Below are 17814 nucleotides of genomic sequence, written 5' to 3' on the forward strand. Positions count from 1 at the left end.
GCAAAATGGTTGTTACCCACGTGCATTTATGTATAGACGGCGACTCCATTATTTAGACGAATTATGGATAGAAATCAAAATGGCGTCAAAGTAAGGTGTAAAATACGCTAAAAAGCTCAACTTTAGATATATATAACTTTTGACCTGTAGATTATTAAAATTAAGACTTACATTTTTAGATTCTATGCATTGAAAACTATCATAATATATAATAAAAGTCAATAATTTTATGTTCTCTAAACTGAAATAAAGCCAAAGTAAATTTGAAACGAGTATCTGAAATAAGTATCGAAATATTTTTAAATTAGAGATTTAGTTTAGTTTATTTTTCTTCCTTCGGGTCAGTAATTGAAAAAAGCATAACACTGAAAAGAACTTCTTGCCTTTATCTTTTGGCATCTCTTCCTTCTTTTTTTTGGTATCTTTTTACCCTTTTTCTTTGTCTTTGGTTGATTTATAGTTTTAAGTGGCTTCCGAATCATCATAAACCGCGTTAAAAATAAGCACAATACAACTACGAAGAAATGGAGTTGCAGAAGTGCCAGTTGAAAATCGACCGGAATTCGGATTCAAACTGCGGTGAAGGGCCGAGAAGTGAAGAGTGAGAGCTACTCGGTTACGAGTTACGAATCCAAAGCTCCAGCCTCTGCCCAGTTCCAGCTAACCGTGTTAGCACGGTTCTTTTAATTTATATGTTGTTTTTGTAAAAACATTTGACATGAAATGAAATAAATAACATTGTTGGAATTTTTATTCTTTTTAATTAGATTGTAAAAAATTGGCAAAAGGAAAAATATAGTAAATAATAAACTCTTTTGTTTAATTTATTCTCACATTATGTACTTCCTAAATTCTTTCTACTGCTAGGTAAAGATGAAAGTTGTAGTAAATCTCCCCACCTTTCGAGTGCCGACGCCGACATTAAACTTTACAGATCACTTCTTCAAGAAAATGATTTAATTAAACAAGATATAGGTAGTTTGTGTTAAAATAGAATATAGCGATAGTTTAGATACCTTCTCTTTAAAACTTAATATTAAAGCGTTAATATAATTTCTTTTTTATCAAATAAATTTAAATATAGTATATAAGTTATTGTATAAACAGAGAGGAAATACTAAAGATTTAACAACAGTTTTCTTGGTAAATCTGCCTTGAAAACATTTTCACTATATAAATCTTCATAATTGGTTTTAAAAGAAATGGATGAAGGAAATTCTAAGACTGTGTCATTGAAATCACAATGTAAATATATTGATCAAATGTTTTCTTCAGAAAATGTGAAAGATGATAATGAACATGATTGGTGGGCAAGTGATAGTGGATCAAGTACTGGTTCATACTATTCAGATACAGATAGGTAACTAACTTTTTAGCCGTTTTTATATTATTAGAATATACCATTATTATGCAATTTTACAATTGTTATAAATTGTTATATGTAGTTCCACAGCAGAATGGGAATCAGAAATTAACCCTAACGGAGAACTAATTTATATAGAATCTCTAGTAGACAATATAAATGATGAACAATTTTCATTCAATGAAACAAAACTTGATTCTCAGCCAGAATTGATACGACGACGTAGTACTAGAGCTGGAAAACTTATGCGACTTATAAGACGTAAGGAGAGTAAACGTTTGAGCACAAGAAATAAAAAAGGCAATTTCAATATCACAGTAAACAATATTGGAAATTCGGGAAAAGATGGAACTACAATTAAAGAAGTCACTTTTAGAGATTTTCAAGTAAATGATTGCAATTAAAATTTGAGCATTCCCAATAATAATAATACTATACTTTATATAAAAATTTATTTTGTGAATTTTGCAGGCAGGTGAAATTCGCGAAGTTATACTATGGGTTGATCCAGATAGACGACATAAACTGGGAAGAAGAGCCACATTGTGTGAAGCATATTTTGGAATTATCCCAGGTGTTTTTTCAGACAAAACACGTATCATGGTTGCTGGATTTATACCAGATGGAGAAGCAATGAAAAATAAAAATATTAAAATTGGAGATTGGCTACGAAGTGTGAATTCAAATAATGTTACATATCAAAATTTGGATCACATATTATCTGAAATAACTGTTTCAACAAATGTAAGAATTAAAATCTAGTACATATTATAAATTTATATTGTTATTATCTTGTGAAAATATAAAATACTTTATCATAATCAATTTTCATTTTTTGTTTAGGTAACATTAGAATTACAAAGAGTTGCAGGTGTTGATGTTACAGCAACATTGTCTGGATTAAATTGTCCTAAAGTAATTACAATTTTAGATAATATATATATAATTTAGAGAATTTATAGAACTAAAAGCATGTTTTCTGTCATTAGCAATCTGTATTGGTACAAAGACTGTTGAATAAAGAGGAAAGTAAAGATTTAATGCATTCAATAGTAGATTATCCACTTGGTGTATTATATCTACAAACCACAGAACTTTCAGAAGTGGGACCTGAACTACAAGGTGTTTTATATGCATTTCCTCGGTCCGAAAGCAAAAATATGCATTCTATTTTGTGCACAGCAAGAGGAGCTTTTATAACCCTTAATCATTTACTACCAGGAATTGGAGGCCTACAACCTACAAGGTATAATTGAATGGTTTTATTACTCCATATAAATACATAATCTTTATAACATATATGCAATCATATTTTATAGTACAACTTTTATAGTACAACAATACAGATAGCAGAAGAGGAAATTCATGTTGTATACACACCTCGAAATGATGAACTATTTTTAATGGCATTACCAAAAAAATGGTAGACTATAATTTATATAAGCATAAATAAATATAAATATACATATGTATTCGGTTTAAATTGTTTTTAATATTTCTAGTTGTAGCCTTGAAGAAGCTGTCAATTTATCATGTGATATAGTGAGAACATTAGAATTTGCATATCAGTCACTGAAAAAATGTTTCACACCTGAAGAAACTCATTCTTCTTTAGATCATTTCTTTATTTTAGTTATTGAACGATTGTTAGACATAAAGAGTTATGCAAACAATGCAGGATTAACCACCTCATGTATGGAGATTCATAATGATATTGAAAGTATGGAAAGTTACAAATTTACAAGCACCTTTTCAGTTGCAAATTTTATAGAGTTATCAAGAGATGCACAAATTCAAATTGATGCAGCTTTAAGTGAAATGGAAGCCATGGATTACAGAGATTGGGTATGTATTGTATAATGAAATAATAAGAGAAAATAAATAATGATGAAAAATAATATTATGCTTTCAGAATGAAGATCCTATGGACTGTCAAAGGTTATATACAATTTTGGGTAGTTGTATTTATCATAAACATTATCTTCTTGGATCTCATTTAGCACACAGTGATTTAATTGAAGTAGAATCTTATCTTAGGCAAAATTGTATTTTAAATTTGATAAATAATGAACCTGTAAAGAGTCTTGTTATTTGGAAAAAAGTATATCCTTCTTCATGTAATCGTAACGATATAGAAAACAAAAATAATCAACCATTTGTTCTCAATGGAAAATGGTACTTACTCGTTGTTGGTTATGGACATGATTTATTAGCAGTTCTTCTAGAATCTGGTGGATGTACTGCAAAGTAATTTTTTATAGCTTCTATTATACTTTTTATTGACTTAGTCATTCTCTTAAAACTTTTGTATGCATCATTTAAAAATGTTTCTATAGATGCAGCGAAACTATAGGTCCAGATATATTTTATGTAGAAGAAGCTCAGGAGACTTTAAAGCATATACAAAAAATAGGGGTAACAACATTAGCAGCTAAATGGATTTCATCAAATACTAGACCTGAAGTAATAACTTATGAAGATCCTGTGCCTGTAAAACCATCATCTAGTATTGCTGAGAATATTTTAGGTCTCATAAAATCAACAGATGTGCAAAATTTATCTGTCAAACCACCTCATACTTTAAGTATTAACAAAAGATCTCAAGAAATACCTTCAATTCTAAAAAAACGTAATACAGAAGAATGTCCTGTAATTTTAGGATCAGGTAAATAAAATTATTTGTTTTTATTATTTTCGATTATGTAGTATACATATAGTATACATGTAATAATATGTACATGTAATATAAATTTAAAAAAAATACAATTTTATCTTACTTTAGTATACTCTTTGCATACGTCAGAGGATTCATTAAGTCAAGGAACTGGTGGAATTAGTGAAATAAGCGATGAAGCATTGCCTATATTAGGAAGACGAGCAACAAGAGAGAAAATTGTTAGTAGATCAAGATATTCTGATGATAGCGATTCTGATCTTGATGTGTATAAGGTAATCAATATAATAAATTTATTAAAATATTTGTTCTCCATTATTCTGTTATCTTAGACAATTTACATAAAGTATATTATTGTAGAATGATTGTCGAATGTTAAATATGGACATATCTAATATAAGAGAAAATTTATTAAATCAAGCTGAATATTTAGTACCAAAAGTATTGACAGTGGGTGATAAGAATTATTTATATCATTATATACACTTGGACATGATTGAAGGAATTCTTCTATCCTCAAACCCACTAGAACATTTAGCAAAAAATCCTAATTTCCTTATTAATTTTAATAAATGTGTTCATATTATTCATAAATTGCTACATAATACAGTAAGATTTAAAACTATGTTAAACTCAGATGTGGACAAAACTGTCATTAATAAGAGTTTAATTGCTGTTAAGGAGCATGGAGTGTTATTTGAATGGGAAAATTTAACTTATTGGGTTGTTGGTCGATTATATACAACTCCCCATCCAAAGGAGTTGTATGTATGTTATCAGGATTCTGCACCACAAAATTTAATTGAAATAGCATTTAAATTACATTCATTACACACGCTAACATAAGTTTTAGTCCTTTTAAAATATCTTCATTTCTTAAAATTTTAAAAAATCAATAACATTTTACTATTTTATTAATGTTAAATATTTGATTTAAAAAAGACAAATTTTTTCTTCTTTAGATATTTTAATTGTTTTTTTATTCATATATCTTAAGAGATTTTAAAAAATATAGAGCATTAAATACTTTTATTTTTTATAATTATGCAACATTTATAAAATATGATATTACATGTACATTTATATCATTTATATAAGTTTGCACAAAATATTAATCATTATAATCATTATATTATACAACATTATATATTATATATGCTTAAAATTCATGTTACATTGTAATTTTTATATACAGTTTAATAAATATTCTTAATAACTCAATGATAAGATATACAAATATTTATAACGAAATGTACTTTGAATAATATAAATATTTTGAAAATAGTTTCTAATCGTATGAACATGATTCATATTTTTAATAAAAATTTACTTAAATTTCATTCAATAACATATTCTGCATTATATTTTATTAGTCCACATTAGGTGATATATTGATTTATTCATTTTCGTGAAGTTGACAAGTAGGAATTTTCACATATACACATGCGCCTGCCATTTTACTACCATAGTGTCCAGCCCAAAATAATTTATCAGCACCACCATGATAGAAAGAAATTTTTCTGAGTCCAGGTCCATAGTTTTTAAACTCATGTGACATCTGAAGTAAAATGTAAATGTATTTTATTATTTCTACAACATTTTATATTTATATTATATGTATAAAATATACCTGGTGCCACTGATTTTGTTTTTCCCCTTCAATACTATCACGAAAGTGAAAAAGGTCTATGACACTATTATTTTTCCCTAATAATTTGATAGCACATTCATATATAGCTGGACAATCCCAACGACAACTGTACCATTCACTCACCTATAAACATAAATATAAATAATAATATAGGTAATATGTTTTCTACAAAAGTTTACATTAAGTACAATTAAAATTTTGTAATACCACTATTATAGGCTGTAACTCATCTAGAATATATGGTGTCAATCCTTCGACTTCTAGGTCAATTATTTGTGCTTTAGTGCAACTTTGGTGAGAAGTAACAAAACAGAATTGTTTTCCTTCAAAAATAAGTTCGTTATTTGGCAAAGGTGGAACTCCCACTGGAGGATTTTCTACTTTCCAACAATCACCACCTTCACTAAGAATTTTCCAGTACTTATCTCTTCCACATTCTCCAGAATGATTTTTCACTAAGTTTCTTTCAAAAGGTTTCTTTTTACACATCAGATAATACACATGCCAGGGCACTTCTTTATACAAAAGAAGTGATCGACCGAAAGAAATTTCTGCTTTTTTACGCCAAACGTAAGTTTGAATTAAAATTTTCCAAAGTTTGCAAACCAATTGACAATTTAATAATGATTTATAATCAACATAACAAAAAATTTCTGCTAATAATTCTTCTGGTAAATATTTTCCACCAAGAACTAATCCATTATCACTTTTTTCATCGTACATCACGCGAGTATTCATACCACTGCCATGAAACTGTCCCATTTTTATTTAGGAATAAATAATAATTGTTTTGATAAATAATATAGTAAAACTATTGATATTAATTTTCGGAAGAATATTTTCTGCCTTTTATTTGTACAATTTTGATGTTTAGAATAATTTAAAAATTTAAGAATGTAAATAGAACTTAAAAAATTACATATGCTTCTTCAAATATGAGTTATTTACATAACCTTCTCGAACTGCTTTAATGAAACTATTGACTGGACTTGGATTGTTTTAATAAAACTATCACTTACATTTATCAGCTTTGTTATTTCAATCAAAACGATAAAAAAGTTAAGAATCTATACAAGTTTCAACATTGAAGTCAAATCCAATTAATAGTAATGATTCATTTATGAATCATTACAAACTAAGTACATGCGTAATTGTAGTAGTAATATGTTTATGTAAACAATTTTGACATCATTATACAATTTAACGAAGGTAAAAAATTCAATTAGTTTATATAACTATTTGTAATAAAATTTTAAAATTGTAAAAATTATAAAAATTACTTAGAAGACAAAAATGGGATTATATATATGTATTAACTCAGGTAAACAATTGACAAGGTAGTGCATTATAATAGATGTTTTATTTCATTTAGAGTAATATATTTGATGTCAATATGCAAATCATTTAATTCAAAGTATTTAAAGAAAATAGGTACGTGGTTTTCGAACACTGAAAAGTGGCATACGATTCCTATGATGAATACGTTTTGGCAATGGGAATTTAATTTTCGAATCGTGGAATTGTTTGACTTGAGGTCTTCTACAATTTGCCGCTTTTACAACTTCGACTTTAATGATCTGAATTGAATGAGCACGGGCACGATGACGAGCTCCCATATCTCTGTAGCATTGCGTTACAGCACCACTGACAGAGAGATCTCTATATTCTCTATACATATTATGAGTTCCAGACCTTGAGTCATATCTTAACCAAATTCCAAAATTCTTGATTTTGACTGGAGATTTTTCTGGTATCTGAAAGATAATATATTTAGGATAAAATATTTAATAAAAGCTTTGTATTAGTGTTCAATATATGTAACAATTACCTGTTTCAAAGAAACAATTTCTCCCGTAGATTTCTTAAATTTTTTGAGTTGGCGTAAAAAATACCAAAATCTAGATTTTGCGACGATAGCATCAGGTGCAAATATTCTCATTTTATACAGCGGCGTAGTTGTCTCTTTTTCGGTCGGTAACTTACGACCGATTACTTCAAATTCCTTCAACTGTACAAAGAATGTTGTAGAGAGATTATTTCTAATATATATACAATTTTATTTAGTATCTATACACTTGTTTCTTGTATATACAATTGTTTCTTTCCTTTTTCTTAATTCAGTTTAAATTAAATTAAATGCTTTAAAGCCAATTTCTTTCACATTAACTATATTGTATATGGAGATGAAAATATAAATTATTCTACGCTGATATCTACCGTATTTTGTACTTCAATTTAACAAAATATAAAAATTATTAAAGCTTTAAATCATACATGAACATGTGTTAGCGACCATAAAGTGTTAGGTTAGTCACTGTTAATATGTCATCTAATTATCACTTTTATAATTTTGAATAAACTATTACAATTTACAAAATATAGGTATTAAAAAGAATTTTCCTTAAGTGGCAAATTTTCAAAGATAATTTTAAATATTTACTTACTTCACCCTTGGCTTTCATTTTGCTGTGCGTACAACACGATGATAAACCGGAAAAAGATCAAGGGATTTTTGGTTACTTCGGAAACGGAACCATTTAATTTTCTAGTGAAATATGATTTAACCATAGACAAAATGTAGTATAGATTGTAGACTTAATAATCTTATACAATCTGATCTATTCATCTCGAATACAATTTCGTATGCTTTTATACTATACCAAAGTAAAACTAACTGTTGCAATATTATATATATAATCTTATTATTACAAGAGATTTGCTGAGTAATTAAATACTATTATATTATTAAATAATGTTTTATTGAATGTTTTATGTAATAAAATTAACTTTGATTAAATTTCTTTTATATTTCACCATAAATAGATGCTTGTTCAACAGCAAAAGTATTCACATAATATAAATTTGTGTACATAAATAAATTATATTTTTATTATACAAATTTTTATCATGATAGTTTATTCATTTAAATTTAATATTTATCAATGAACTCGAATTGCACATGGAATGTTGTCTGGCTTATGTTCGACCGTCGGTATATTCAATCGATGAAAGACATGTAATATGTCTTTTACAAACTGATCCATCATAGATAGAGTATGTTTTGGAGTTGGGGCAAGTCTTAATTTTTCTTCACCCTTTGGAACAGTTGGATAATTGATGGCTTGAACATAATGCCCCTTATCTTTTATTAATAAATCAGCTAATTGACTACATAATAATGGATCTCCAATCTGAAAGACAATTGTAATTTAATGTAATAATATTAATAATGCGTAGAAAACCTAATATAAAGGAAATTTACTTTTATCGGTATAATGTGAGAAGGTGATTGTTCTAATGGAAGACCTGCAGCTGTTAAAATAGATTTCATATAAGCTACATTTTTTTGATGACTAGCCCTTAATGATCTTCCTTCATCTGAAGTTAAAATTTCAACAGCTGTTAAGGTACCATATAGTACTGTTGGTGGTAATGAGGTCGTAAAAATAAAACCTGCTGCATAACTTCGTATCATATCTATTAATTTAGTGGATCCAACAATGTAACCACCCATATTGCCAAAAGCTTTTCCCAAGGTACCAGATATAATATCCATTTTATGAAGCACCCAATCTCTCTCTCCAATGCCAGCACCTGAATAGCCATATAATCCAACAGCATGAACTTCATCAACAAATGTTAAAGCATTGTATTTATGTGCAATATCACATAAGTCTTCTAAAGGACATATATCACCAGTCATAGAATGTACTGTTTCAAATGCTACGATTTTTGGTACAGTTTTGTCTACTTTGGAAAGTAATTCTTCAAGATGTTTTACATCATTGTGCCTAAAAATATGTTTTGGTACTCCACTATTTCTTATACCCTGAATCATGGATGCATGATTTCCAGCATCGGAGAAGATGTGACAATGTGGTAAAAGTTTTGCTAAAGTATATAAGGTGGAGTCATTAGCAACAAAACAAGAGGTAAATAATAAGCCAGCTTCTTTCTGATGCAAAGAAGCAAGTCTTTTTTCTAAGATCTCGTGCCCTATGGAATTTCCGGATATATTTCTAGTTCCTCCTGCTCCTGCACCAAATTTATTCAATGCTTCTCGAACAGAATTTGTCACTGCTGGATGTCGTGACATCCCTAAATAATCATTAGAACACCAAACAGTGATAGGTTTCTCACCCCAAGAATATTCTATTCCAATTGGGAAACTTTCTGCTAAACGATTAACTTTTTTAAACACTCTATAAGAATGGTCTTTTTTCTTTTTCATAATTTGTTCATGAAAAAATTCTTCATATGGAAAGCTTCCTTTTTCCTTTGATTCTAAAGGTGATACATTGATAATATCTTCCTCAACTATAGGACTAGCTACTTTTACAGCATTTTGTTCTTTAGCAAGAAATGGACATTGACTATTTATAGCTTTTTCAATCTGTTCAGACTCAGTACTATTTACTTGAGTGCTAAAAAATTGAGACATCACTGGACAAAGCTGACGGTAGTTCATAATTACAGAAGCTCCATAATTACGAATGTAATTTGCAGAAAGATGTGTCAAAAATGGACAGGGCATGTTTTTTAAGTTGCCTAAAACATATAAAATCGAAATATATATGGTATAAAGGTTACACATAATATTATTGTTAATTGACATATATTTTAAAAAATTATGTAATAAATGCGATTGTTTAAATGATAAAGAATTATTTCGCTTAAATAAAGAAGGTATCGAGGTCAGTTGTATAAAAAATAAAGTCGATGAAAGAAAAAGTGAAACTACAAGTCATGATGATACGACATTTCAAAAGTCAAAAATGTGTTACCTGTTATAACACTGGATAAATGATACACGTTGACGTAATGGATATATTGCCGAACAAACTGAAATATAAAAAATTTAATACATTTAATTATCAAGGTGAGAGAAACTTGAATACTGTGATTGATAATCAAATAAACTCAATTTTATGAAAAAATTAGATAGCAGATCTAAAACCTATTACACCGACAGGTAGGCACTAAATGTATGGTATACATATTAATGCAGGTGGAGGGTAGGGATAAGTTACGAAGTCAGAATCACGGTCGTATTGTCATATACCAGATCTGGAAACTCTGTTGGTGGGAGTATGGCTCTTGTGTGTTGGAGATGTTTCTCAAATAAGGCGCTTCAGTTGATTTCGTAGGCTTTATCGTGTAACGCGCTCTGTGTTTGCAATCTACAATACGATCGTGTTTACAACTAAACTCTACCCTATTATGTAAATCTACATTTATTTGAACAACATTTTTCTGTAACACATAAAATATTGTATGTTTACTTTAAGTACATTGAAAAAAGTTATGAAAAACAGTTTAGTTTATGCCTGCTTTACCTTCAGAGGCAAAGGTAGCGCTAAATGTAAAAGTCTAACAAATCCACTGCAGCGCTATAGTTACGACCAATTTATGAAGCACACCTTTGGAAGTTAAAAGCCTTACCCCCTCTACTGGAGTTTCTTCCCCGTGATTACATCTGTATAAATCTATGCTCACAATTAAAGATAACTAGGTCATAACCCCAAGCTAGTCATCTCTGTCACAACATAAAATTACAACTATAGAGATATAAAGATAGAAGCTGACATGAGAGCTGAAAAAGCAGTATTGAAATAAAAAGCGAACGCTACATAGAGGCCCCTTCTGTCCTTGTCTAATCAGGTATGTACAATGGCGCTAGTTGATCGGCGTTAGACTGTACATACTACTGTACAAGTGTGCATGCGTTATTAGACAAGGACAGAAGGGGCCTCTATACAGCATTCCCTTTCTACTCCAATATCGCATTTACTTACATGGTATCATATGACTCGACTACTCTATCCTTACATTTTTATGTAACTCGCAGCTTGCAATGCTCGCAATTGATGTATTAGCTTTGCGAAGTTCGCTTATTAATAGTCTCAAAAAGATTGGGTCGATTCGAGCGATCGGACGATATCGAATTTGTTATGTGTAGGGCTACTTCCATTAATCTTTGAAAAATTGTCATGCGCAATTAGGTGATAAATCATTAATTTCATTATGATTTTGAAATGAAATGAATCAATTATCAAATACTGTTATCAATTTATTTTCCAGGATATAAACATCAGTATCGTATAATTGCTTAGTTGAGAAAACTGATATGCAAGGGAACATTTAGTAATTCATTCACAACATTTATCAACAAGGTACGAATCTTACACGGAATATTTAACGATCAATTCAATTTAATAACAGACATAATGTATTATAGAGAAAGATATCAAATCTATTCAAGTTTTTCTTTCCATTTGATTTTTACTTATATTAATTACTTGTATTAAGTATTAAAAGTTTTAATAAAATGTATAAATATTTGAATATCCATATGATGAATGCATAGAACATTAAATTTTATTGCAATAATGTCGCAAATACTTACCATAATGCATGCTAATCGATATCTGTAGCGTTAGTTAAATAGGAAAGATAAATAAAATTCTCGTCTTCCTAATATTTTGTAACACAAGATAACACAGCGTCTTTGCAACTAACCAAATTATGCTTTTGTTCCCCGTATCCCCGTTTTGGTTACATAAGGCTTTTCCTTTTCATTCTGCAAATTCATGTTCACGCTAGACACAGACAAACGACCAATCACTATCGTTTAAAGGATTATTACAATTCCATTCACATTCAATAAGTTTGTGCTTCAAAATATGCTTTATTGCGGCTACATATATAACACTACTACAAATGCATACGCGCATTTCCACATATAATTAATTATTTAACGTTAATCAAATCATTAATTAAATATCATTGTATCCTAAGAAAACATAGCAATAGCAACACACTTGATGTCTTTTTATATTACTTTGTCATTTTTTATATATTTGTTTTATTCATTTTTTTATGTATATTTTTATCTTTGATCATAACAATGTTAACAAACTCTTTTGTATTAAGAATCATTTCTTATCGCTGTCCGAAATTCTATATGCTAGATTTTTTGCATTATTATAATTATAGTTATTGTTAATACGATAATATTATGTAAGTGACTTTTCAATGTCTTGCAATAGCAACATGTCTGTTAATATTGTATAAGCAAATATCGCGCTTTGTAGTAATGGATAACTCAAGTGACAAAACATAATATATTCTTCACTTTGTAATCATTTTATCCGAAATTCTGTGTAGAATGATAAGTTTTGATAAGTAATATATCAATATATATATGATAAGTTTTGATAAGTAATATGAAAAATACATTGATCTGTGTGCTTAAACATTGTCACGATTAGATTATTATGTAATCTGAGATACTCCTTTACATTTTTATTGTTGCACAAGTCTTTTTTTAGTCCGACATTTTATTCGGAATTTTACGTACATATATGTGTAATGATAAAAAGCTTTTTGTTAATTCAAACCGCTTGTAATCGATTTTTAGTATCTCGTAAATAGTTTAATTTAAATAAATAATTTCTTTAAATCAAATGTTCTCAAAATCAATATTTTGTTGTCATCAACATGTATGTTTATTTTTATTGTTTATCTATTTCACATAGAATAATTATAAATTTTTATACACAATATACGCTATACACAAATAAAATTGTTACATTTTATTATTTCAAGGATAGAAGTATATATTACTACAAAATAATTTTCAATTAAGAAATTAAGTGATGTAAAATATGAACCACGATTTTTAAAAATTTTAATTTGACTCTTGTTTTAACAGCCATTGTTTGAAAAAGCCACGGGCAATGATCCTATTTAGTTCACGCTGATTACTCTAGAGGGATCTGAGATTACCATTTTTCAATGTATTTAAATTTAGAACCGAATTTTTCATATATAATTGATAAATGTTATGATTTAAAGTTAATATGTATCAAGTTTTTAATATCGATACTCCAGTACTAGTATTAGTATTGTGATATTTCGACAAAATAAATTCATTTTAAATTTAATTATTGCATATCATTACTAATTTATTTCTTATGTTATGATTACTACCAGTATTGTTGCTATACTTAAATTAAATAAATAATTAAATTATATAAGACATGTATTCAAGCGGTCGTATTAATGTTAAAATATATTTACGTTAAACATCATGGTTTATATTTAAAGTAGATCATCCTGTGACGGAAGAGATTCTTTGCAATGATACTGTTATAAATTCTTTTTCAGTTTTCCCCACCAAAGCGAACGTCGACGAAATACATTTTGTTACTGTGAGTTGTTCGGAATCTTGCCTTAGTCGAGTGTGTAGGTGTCGGATCTTGTGTAAAGGAAATATATCACACACATTCAGAAGCAACGGCCAATCAGAACACGACAGCACTGCGTGGCTACCCTAACTTATAACAAAAGCCACGTCTTCGACAGGCAGTGTCTTTAGAAGAAAGATTGCGTTCCGAATTTGATTTAGAAACAAGTACTGTTGTCCACAATGTTGCTCAAGTATTTTACCTTCCTTTCCTTGATCTTCGTTAATGTCTTGGCTGAAGAAAAAGATGTGGTGGAACTTACCGATGATACTTTTAGCCATGAATTAGAGCGGCTTGAGAACACGCTTGTTATGTTTTATGCACCATGGTAAGTAGTTTCTTTTACGATAATTGTATAGAAACAAAAATAATTTTATTGTTTTATTGTTCTATTGTTCCAACTGTAATTGTAAGAAAATTGATCAAGGGAGGTATTTTCTAAGTTTCGATTTCGATAATTTCAAGTATACCGGCTTATGACACGTTAATAGTTGAGAATGTGTTACATTTGAAATTCTTATTCTTGTTTTTATATAAAGGAACTGTTATTATTTTAACTTGTACGACTTCTGTGAATATAAAAATAATTTAATTTTACACTTGAAACTAATTTTTTACCTATGTGTATACCAAATGTTCAGGTGTGGTCATTGCAAACGATTAAAACCAGAATATGCAAAAGCTGCTGAAATGCTCTTGGGTAATGATCCTCCAATTACTCTTGCCAAAGTAGATTGCACAGAAAGTGGAAAGGATAGCTGCAACAAATACTCAGTTAGTGGTTATCCAACATTGAAAATCTTTTCTAGAGGTGATTTTGTTAGCGATTACAATGGACCTAGAGAAGCTGCTGGTATTGCCAAATATATGAAGGTAAATAGGATTTTGATATATACAAATTATTTAATCATCTCATATAAGTACCTATGATGTATTCTAGGCACAAGTTGGTCCAGCATCTAAAGAATTAAGTGGAGAAACTTGTTTGAAATCATTCTTAGACTCTGATGAAGTAAGCGTTGTAGGTTTCTTTGAAAAGGAAGACTCAGCCTTAGCAACATCCTTCCATGCTGTTTCTAAGAAACTTAAAGAAAAAGTTAGATTTGCACATACAACAGCAAAATCACTTTTAGAGAAAGAAGGACATAAGTAATTTATTTACATTGTCATAAATTTACTTTAAGACTAAAATTACACATAAAATAAAATATATTTTCTTGATTTTTAGGAATGCTATAGTTCTATATAGACCAAAAATTTTACAGAACAAATTTGAATCAAACACTGTGAAATATGTAGAGTCTATGGGTGACATTCAAGAATTCATTAATAAAAATTAGTAAGTTTCACGAATATTTGTTTTACTAATACGATATTTAAATCATAAGTATCGTTTTTAATTAAATGTGTATTCCAGCTTTGGTATTGCGGGCGTTCGTACCCGGGATAATGAAAGAGAGTTTAAAAATCCATTAGTTGTTGCATACTATGCAGTGGATTATGTTAAGAATCCGAAGGGTACAAACTACTGGCGTAATAGAATCATCAAAGTTGCTAAGGACTTCCCCAAGTTAAATTTCGCTATTTCTTCCAAAGACGACTTCCAGCACGAATTAAACGATTTTGGAATTGATTTTGTTAAGGGTGATAAACCTGTTGTTTTAGCAAGAAATGCTAATAACCAAAAGTTCGTTATGAAGGATGAATTTTCTGTCGATACATTTGAGACATTCTTAAAAGATATAGAAGCTGGCACTCTAGAACCATATCTAAAATCTGAACCAATACCTGAAGATAACACTGGAAATGTTAAAATTGGAGTAGCCCGAAACTTCGATGAAATTGTTACAAACAATAACAAAGATACATTAATTGAATTTTATGCACCTTGGTGCGGTCATTGCAAGAAACTGGCACCTATTTACGATGAATTAGGTGAGAAACTTGCGACCGAAGATATCGAGATTGTGAAGTTTGATGCCACTGCTAATGATGTTCCTGCCCCGTACGAAGTTCGAGGATTTCCAACACTTTATTGGGCGCCCAAAAACTCCAAGAATAATCCAGTAAAATATGAAGGTGGCAGGGAGCTTGATGATTTCATCAAGTATATTGCTAAGCACGCGACCAATGAATTAAAAGGATTTGATCGTAAGGGAAAGACTGTTAAGCCGAAAAGTGATGAATTGTAAATTTTTTCACATTAAGATGTGGAGTTGTTTATTACAATTTTTACGTAAGTCTCAGCAACAAAGTTTGGAGTGAAATTTTCCTTGTACGATTTATAAGTGTGAAAAAAGTGGCATGTAGTTAAAAACGTAAAAGCTAAATATTTTATGAATGAAAGAAATTAAAGACATTTGGTAATATGACTGCATTTATTTTACAAAGTATTTGAAAAACAAAGTGAAAAAGTATAATTAGAATAGGATTGTCTATATATATTATGTAACTTTATAATGTTGTATATCATGTAAAACTATGCAGAACTGATTTAGAATTATGATGTCAATATTTTCCAGATTTAACAAATTATGTCTAAGATTCAATTTTCCATTCCATTTTTCATATATATCTGACTATATAATAAGTTGAAATTAATACATTACTTTTTCATTTATATCCAAAATAAAATAAATTCTTTTTATACAGTTTTGTGCATTGAAAAACTATATTTATATTCTTTAAGTTTAAAAAAGATTCCTGATACGTACGTGATATTTTAAGAAATATTTAAAATAAAGAAAAAATCTTATTCAATAAAATTGTAAATGAAGATTCACTTTATAAGTGATATATTTTATACATTCATGAACCTTCACAGATTCCTTGTAAATTCTAAGAAATATCCTACTGCTTGAATTTTGTATATTTAAATTTACAGATATTGAACTGCTTTAGGAGTAATAGTTCACAAGCATTGATTAGTAATTTTTATTGTTAATTACAATTTATTATAGTAATCATGGAGTAAATATCTTATATTAAGGCTAATTAACTATAGAGCGGTCTCTTAAAACTCAAAAAACTTATCCTGGCTTCACTCTCCTAATCGTAAAAAATTTTTTTCTCCCTTTAAAATTATACTAAAAAAGTGCTACATACAGATGATTGAGTTTTCTCCTGGAAGTAACTTTTTCAATTAGCTACTGATACGACGAATTATAACGTCGTAAAACTATTTATAAAGAATTGTGAAGATGTAGAAAACAGTATTCAGTATTCTTTCTTTTTCCGTATGTGTCTTAAGTATACAAGTACTTATGTCCTTTTGATCCTCGAAGTCAAAGTGATACGTTTATTATATATATATTTGTTCGTAACATTATGGTAAGAAAATAAGGTAAAGCGATACGTACTTTTATTGTTGTTTTATACCATGAAATAGACAAAAAAATGCTTTAAAAAATCACGGGACATTCATGAAGGCATAATATCTCATCTATTCCAAGAATGGTGACATTTTATGTACAATCTTTAATCCTATATGGACCAAACATATAGACCAACAAAAGAGTTCTTTATCGCTCTCTTTACGTAGACAATAATAAATTTAATAGATACTATGATATATCTGAAATGTTACTATTTTAACCCTTGTTAAACATAGAAATTTAAATTTTTTAATCTTATCTCACAACTTTGTGCACGTAACAATAACCTTTTCTTTAGAAAGATGTAATTACGAATTTATTCATCTTTTTTTGTTTCATTAAAGCATATTACCCAAAACTCAGTCTTAATAATTTTTGTATAACAATATCTGAAAATCATTTAATTCTGATAAGGATCAAAACGATAAGTAACTTCTATGATAACAGTTAATATATTGATATATCTTGTAACTCATAGCATATCCTCATAAAAACTGCAGTAG

At 28.9% G+C, this 17814-nt stretch overlaps 5 protein-coding genes across 7 annotated transcripts; 2 read left to right on the forward strand and 3 right to left on the reverse strand.

Moving 5' to 3' along the window:
* Positions 1 to 2: 2 nt before the first annotated feature.
* LOC126869569 (protein inturned) lies at positions 3 to 5276 on the forward strand. 2 transcript variants are annotated; one of them, XM_050626327.1, is made up of 12 exons: positions 3 to 90; positions 461 to 1360; positions 1446 to 1749; positions 1835 to 2107; positions 2207 to 2278; positions 2353 to 2609; positions 2697 to 2786; positions 2866 to 3208; positions 3276 to 3610; positions 3700 to 4028; positions 4146 to 4312; positions 4398 to 5276. In XM_050626327.1, exons 2-12 carry the CDS (start codon positions 1203 to 1205, stop codon positions 4881 to 4883), a joined length of 2814 nt encoding a protein of 937 aa, XP_050482284.1. In that variant the 5' UTR covers positions 3 to 90; positions 461 to 1202; the 3' UTR covers positions 4884 to 5276. The 2 variants fall into 2 exon arrangements, with proteins under 2 accessions (XP_050482284.1, XP_050482285.1); XM_050626328.1 differs by having other exon boundaries at positions 88 to 975; positions 1085 to 1360.
* Positions 5050 to 6882, reverse strand: LOC126869614 (F-box only protein 44-like). Its single transcript, XM_050626419.1, has 3 exons — positions 5896 to 6882; positions 5668 to 5811; positions 5050 to 5595 (listed from the first exon to the last, which is right to left on the reverse strand). The coding sequence occupies exons 1-3, from the start codon at positions 6448 to 6450 to the stop codon at positions 5434 to 5436; spliced, it is 861 nt and encodes a 286-aa protein (XP_050482376.1). The 5' UTR covers positions 6451 to 6882; the 3' UTR covers positions 5050 to 5433.
* A 147-nt stretch (positions 6883 to 7029) lies between these two features.
* On the reverse strand, positions 7030 to 8281 carry LOC126869621 (60S ribosomal protein L18a). The gene is made up of 3 exons (XM_050626440.1): positions 8133 to 8281; positions 7517 to 7696; positions 7030 to 7442 (listed from the first exon to the last, which is right to left on the reverse strand). The coding sequence occupies exons 1-3, from the start codon at positions 8148 to 8150 to the stop codon at positions 7107 to 7109; spliced, it is 534 nt and encodes a 177-aa protein (XP_050482397.1). The 5' UTR covers positions 8151 to 8281; the 3' UTR covers positions 7030 to 7106.
* A 144-nt stretch (positions 8282 to 8425) lies between these two features.
* Positions 8426 to 12405, reverse strand: LOC126869590 (5-aminolevulinate synthase, erythroid-specific, mitochondrial). 2 transcript variants are annotated; one of them, XM_050626378.1, is made up of 5 exons: positions 11025 to 11127; positions 10751 to 10941; positions 10473 to 10530; positions 8951 to 10236; positions 8426 to 8879 (listed from the first exon to the last, which is right to left on the reverse strand). In XM_050626378.1, exons 4-5 carry the CDS (start codon positions 10220 to 10222, stop codon positions 8628 to 8630), a joined length of 1524 nt encoding a protein of 507 aa, XP_050482335.1. In that variant the 5' UTR covers positions 10223 to 10236; positions 10473 to 10530; positions 10751 to 10941; positions 11025 to 11127; the 3' UTR covers positions 8426 to 8627. The 2 variants fall into 2 exon arrangements, with proteins under 2 accessions (XP_050482335.1, XP_050482333.1); XM_050626376.1 differs by lacking the exons at positions 10751 to 10941; positions 11025 to 11127 and adding an exon at positions 12095 to 12405.
* On the forward strand, positions 11206 to 16589 carry LOC126869598 (protein disulfide-isomerase A3). The gene is made up of 8 exons (XM_050626393.1): positions 11206 to 11349; positions 11537 to 11690; positions 11770 to 11861; positions 13858 to 14265; positions 14579 to 14810; positions 14878 to 15086; positions 15166 to 15276; positions 15355 to 16589. Exons 4-8 carry the CDS (start codon positions 14120 to 14122, stop codon positions 16127 to 16129), a joined length of 1473 nt encoding a protein of 490 aa, XP_050482350.1. The 5' UTR covers positions 11206 to 11349; positions 11537 to 11690; positions 11770 to 11861; positions 13858 to 14119; the 3' UTR covers positions 16130 to 16589.
* The last annotated feature ends 1225 nt before the right edge of the window (positions 16590 to 17814 follow it).

Source organism: Bombus huntii, chromosome 9, assembly GCF_024542735.1.
Source record: "Bombus huntii isolate Logan2020A chromosome 9, iyBomHunt1.1, whole genome shotgun sequence".
Lineage (NCBI taxonomy): Eukaryota > Metazoa > Arthropoda > Insecta > Hymenoptera > Apidae > Bombus > Bombus huntii.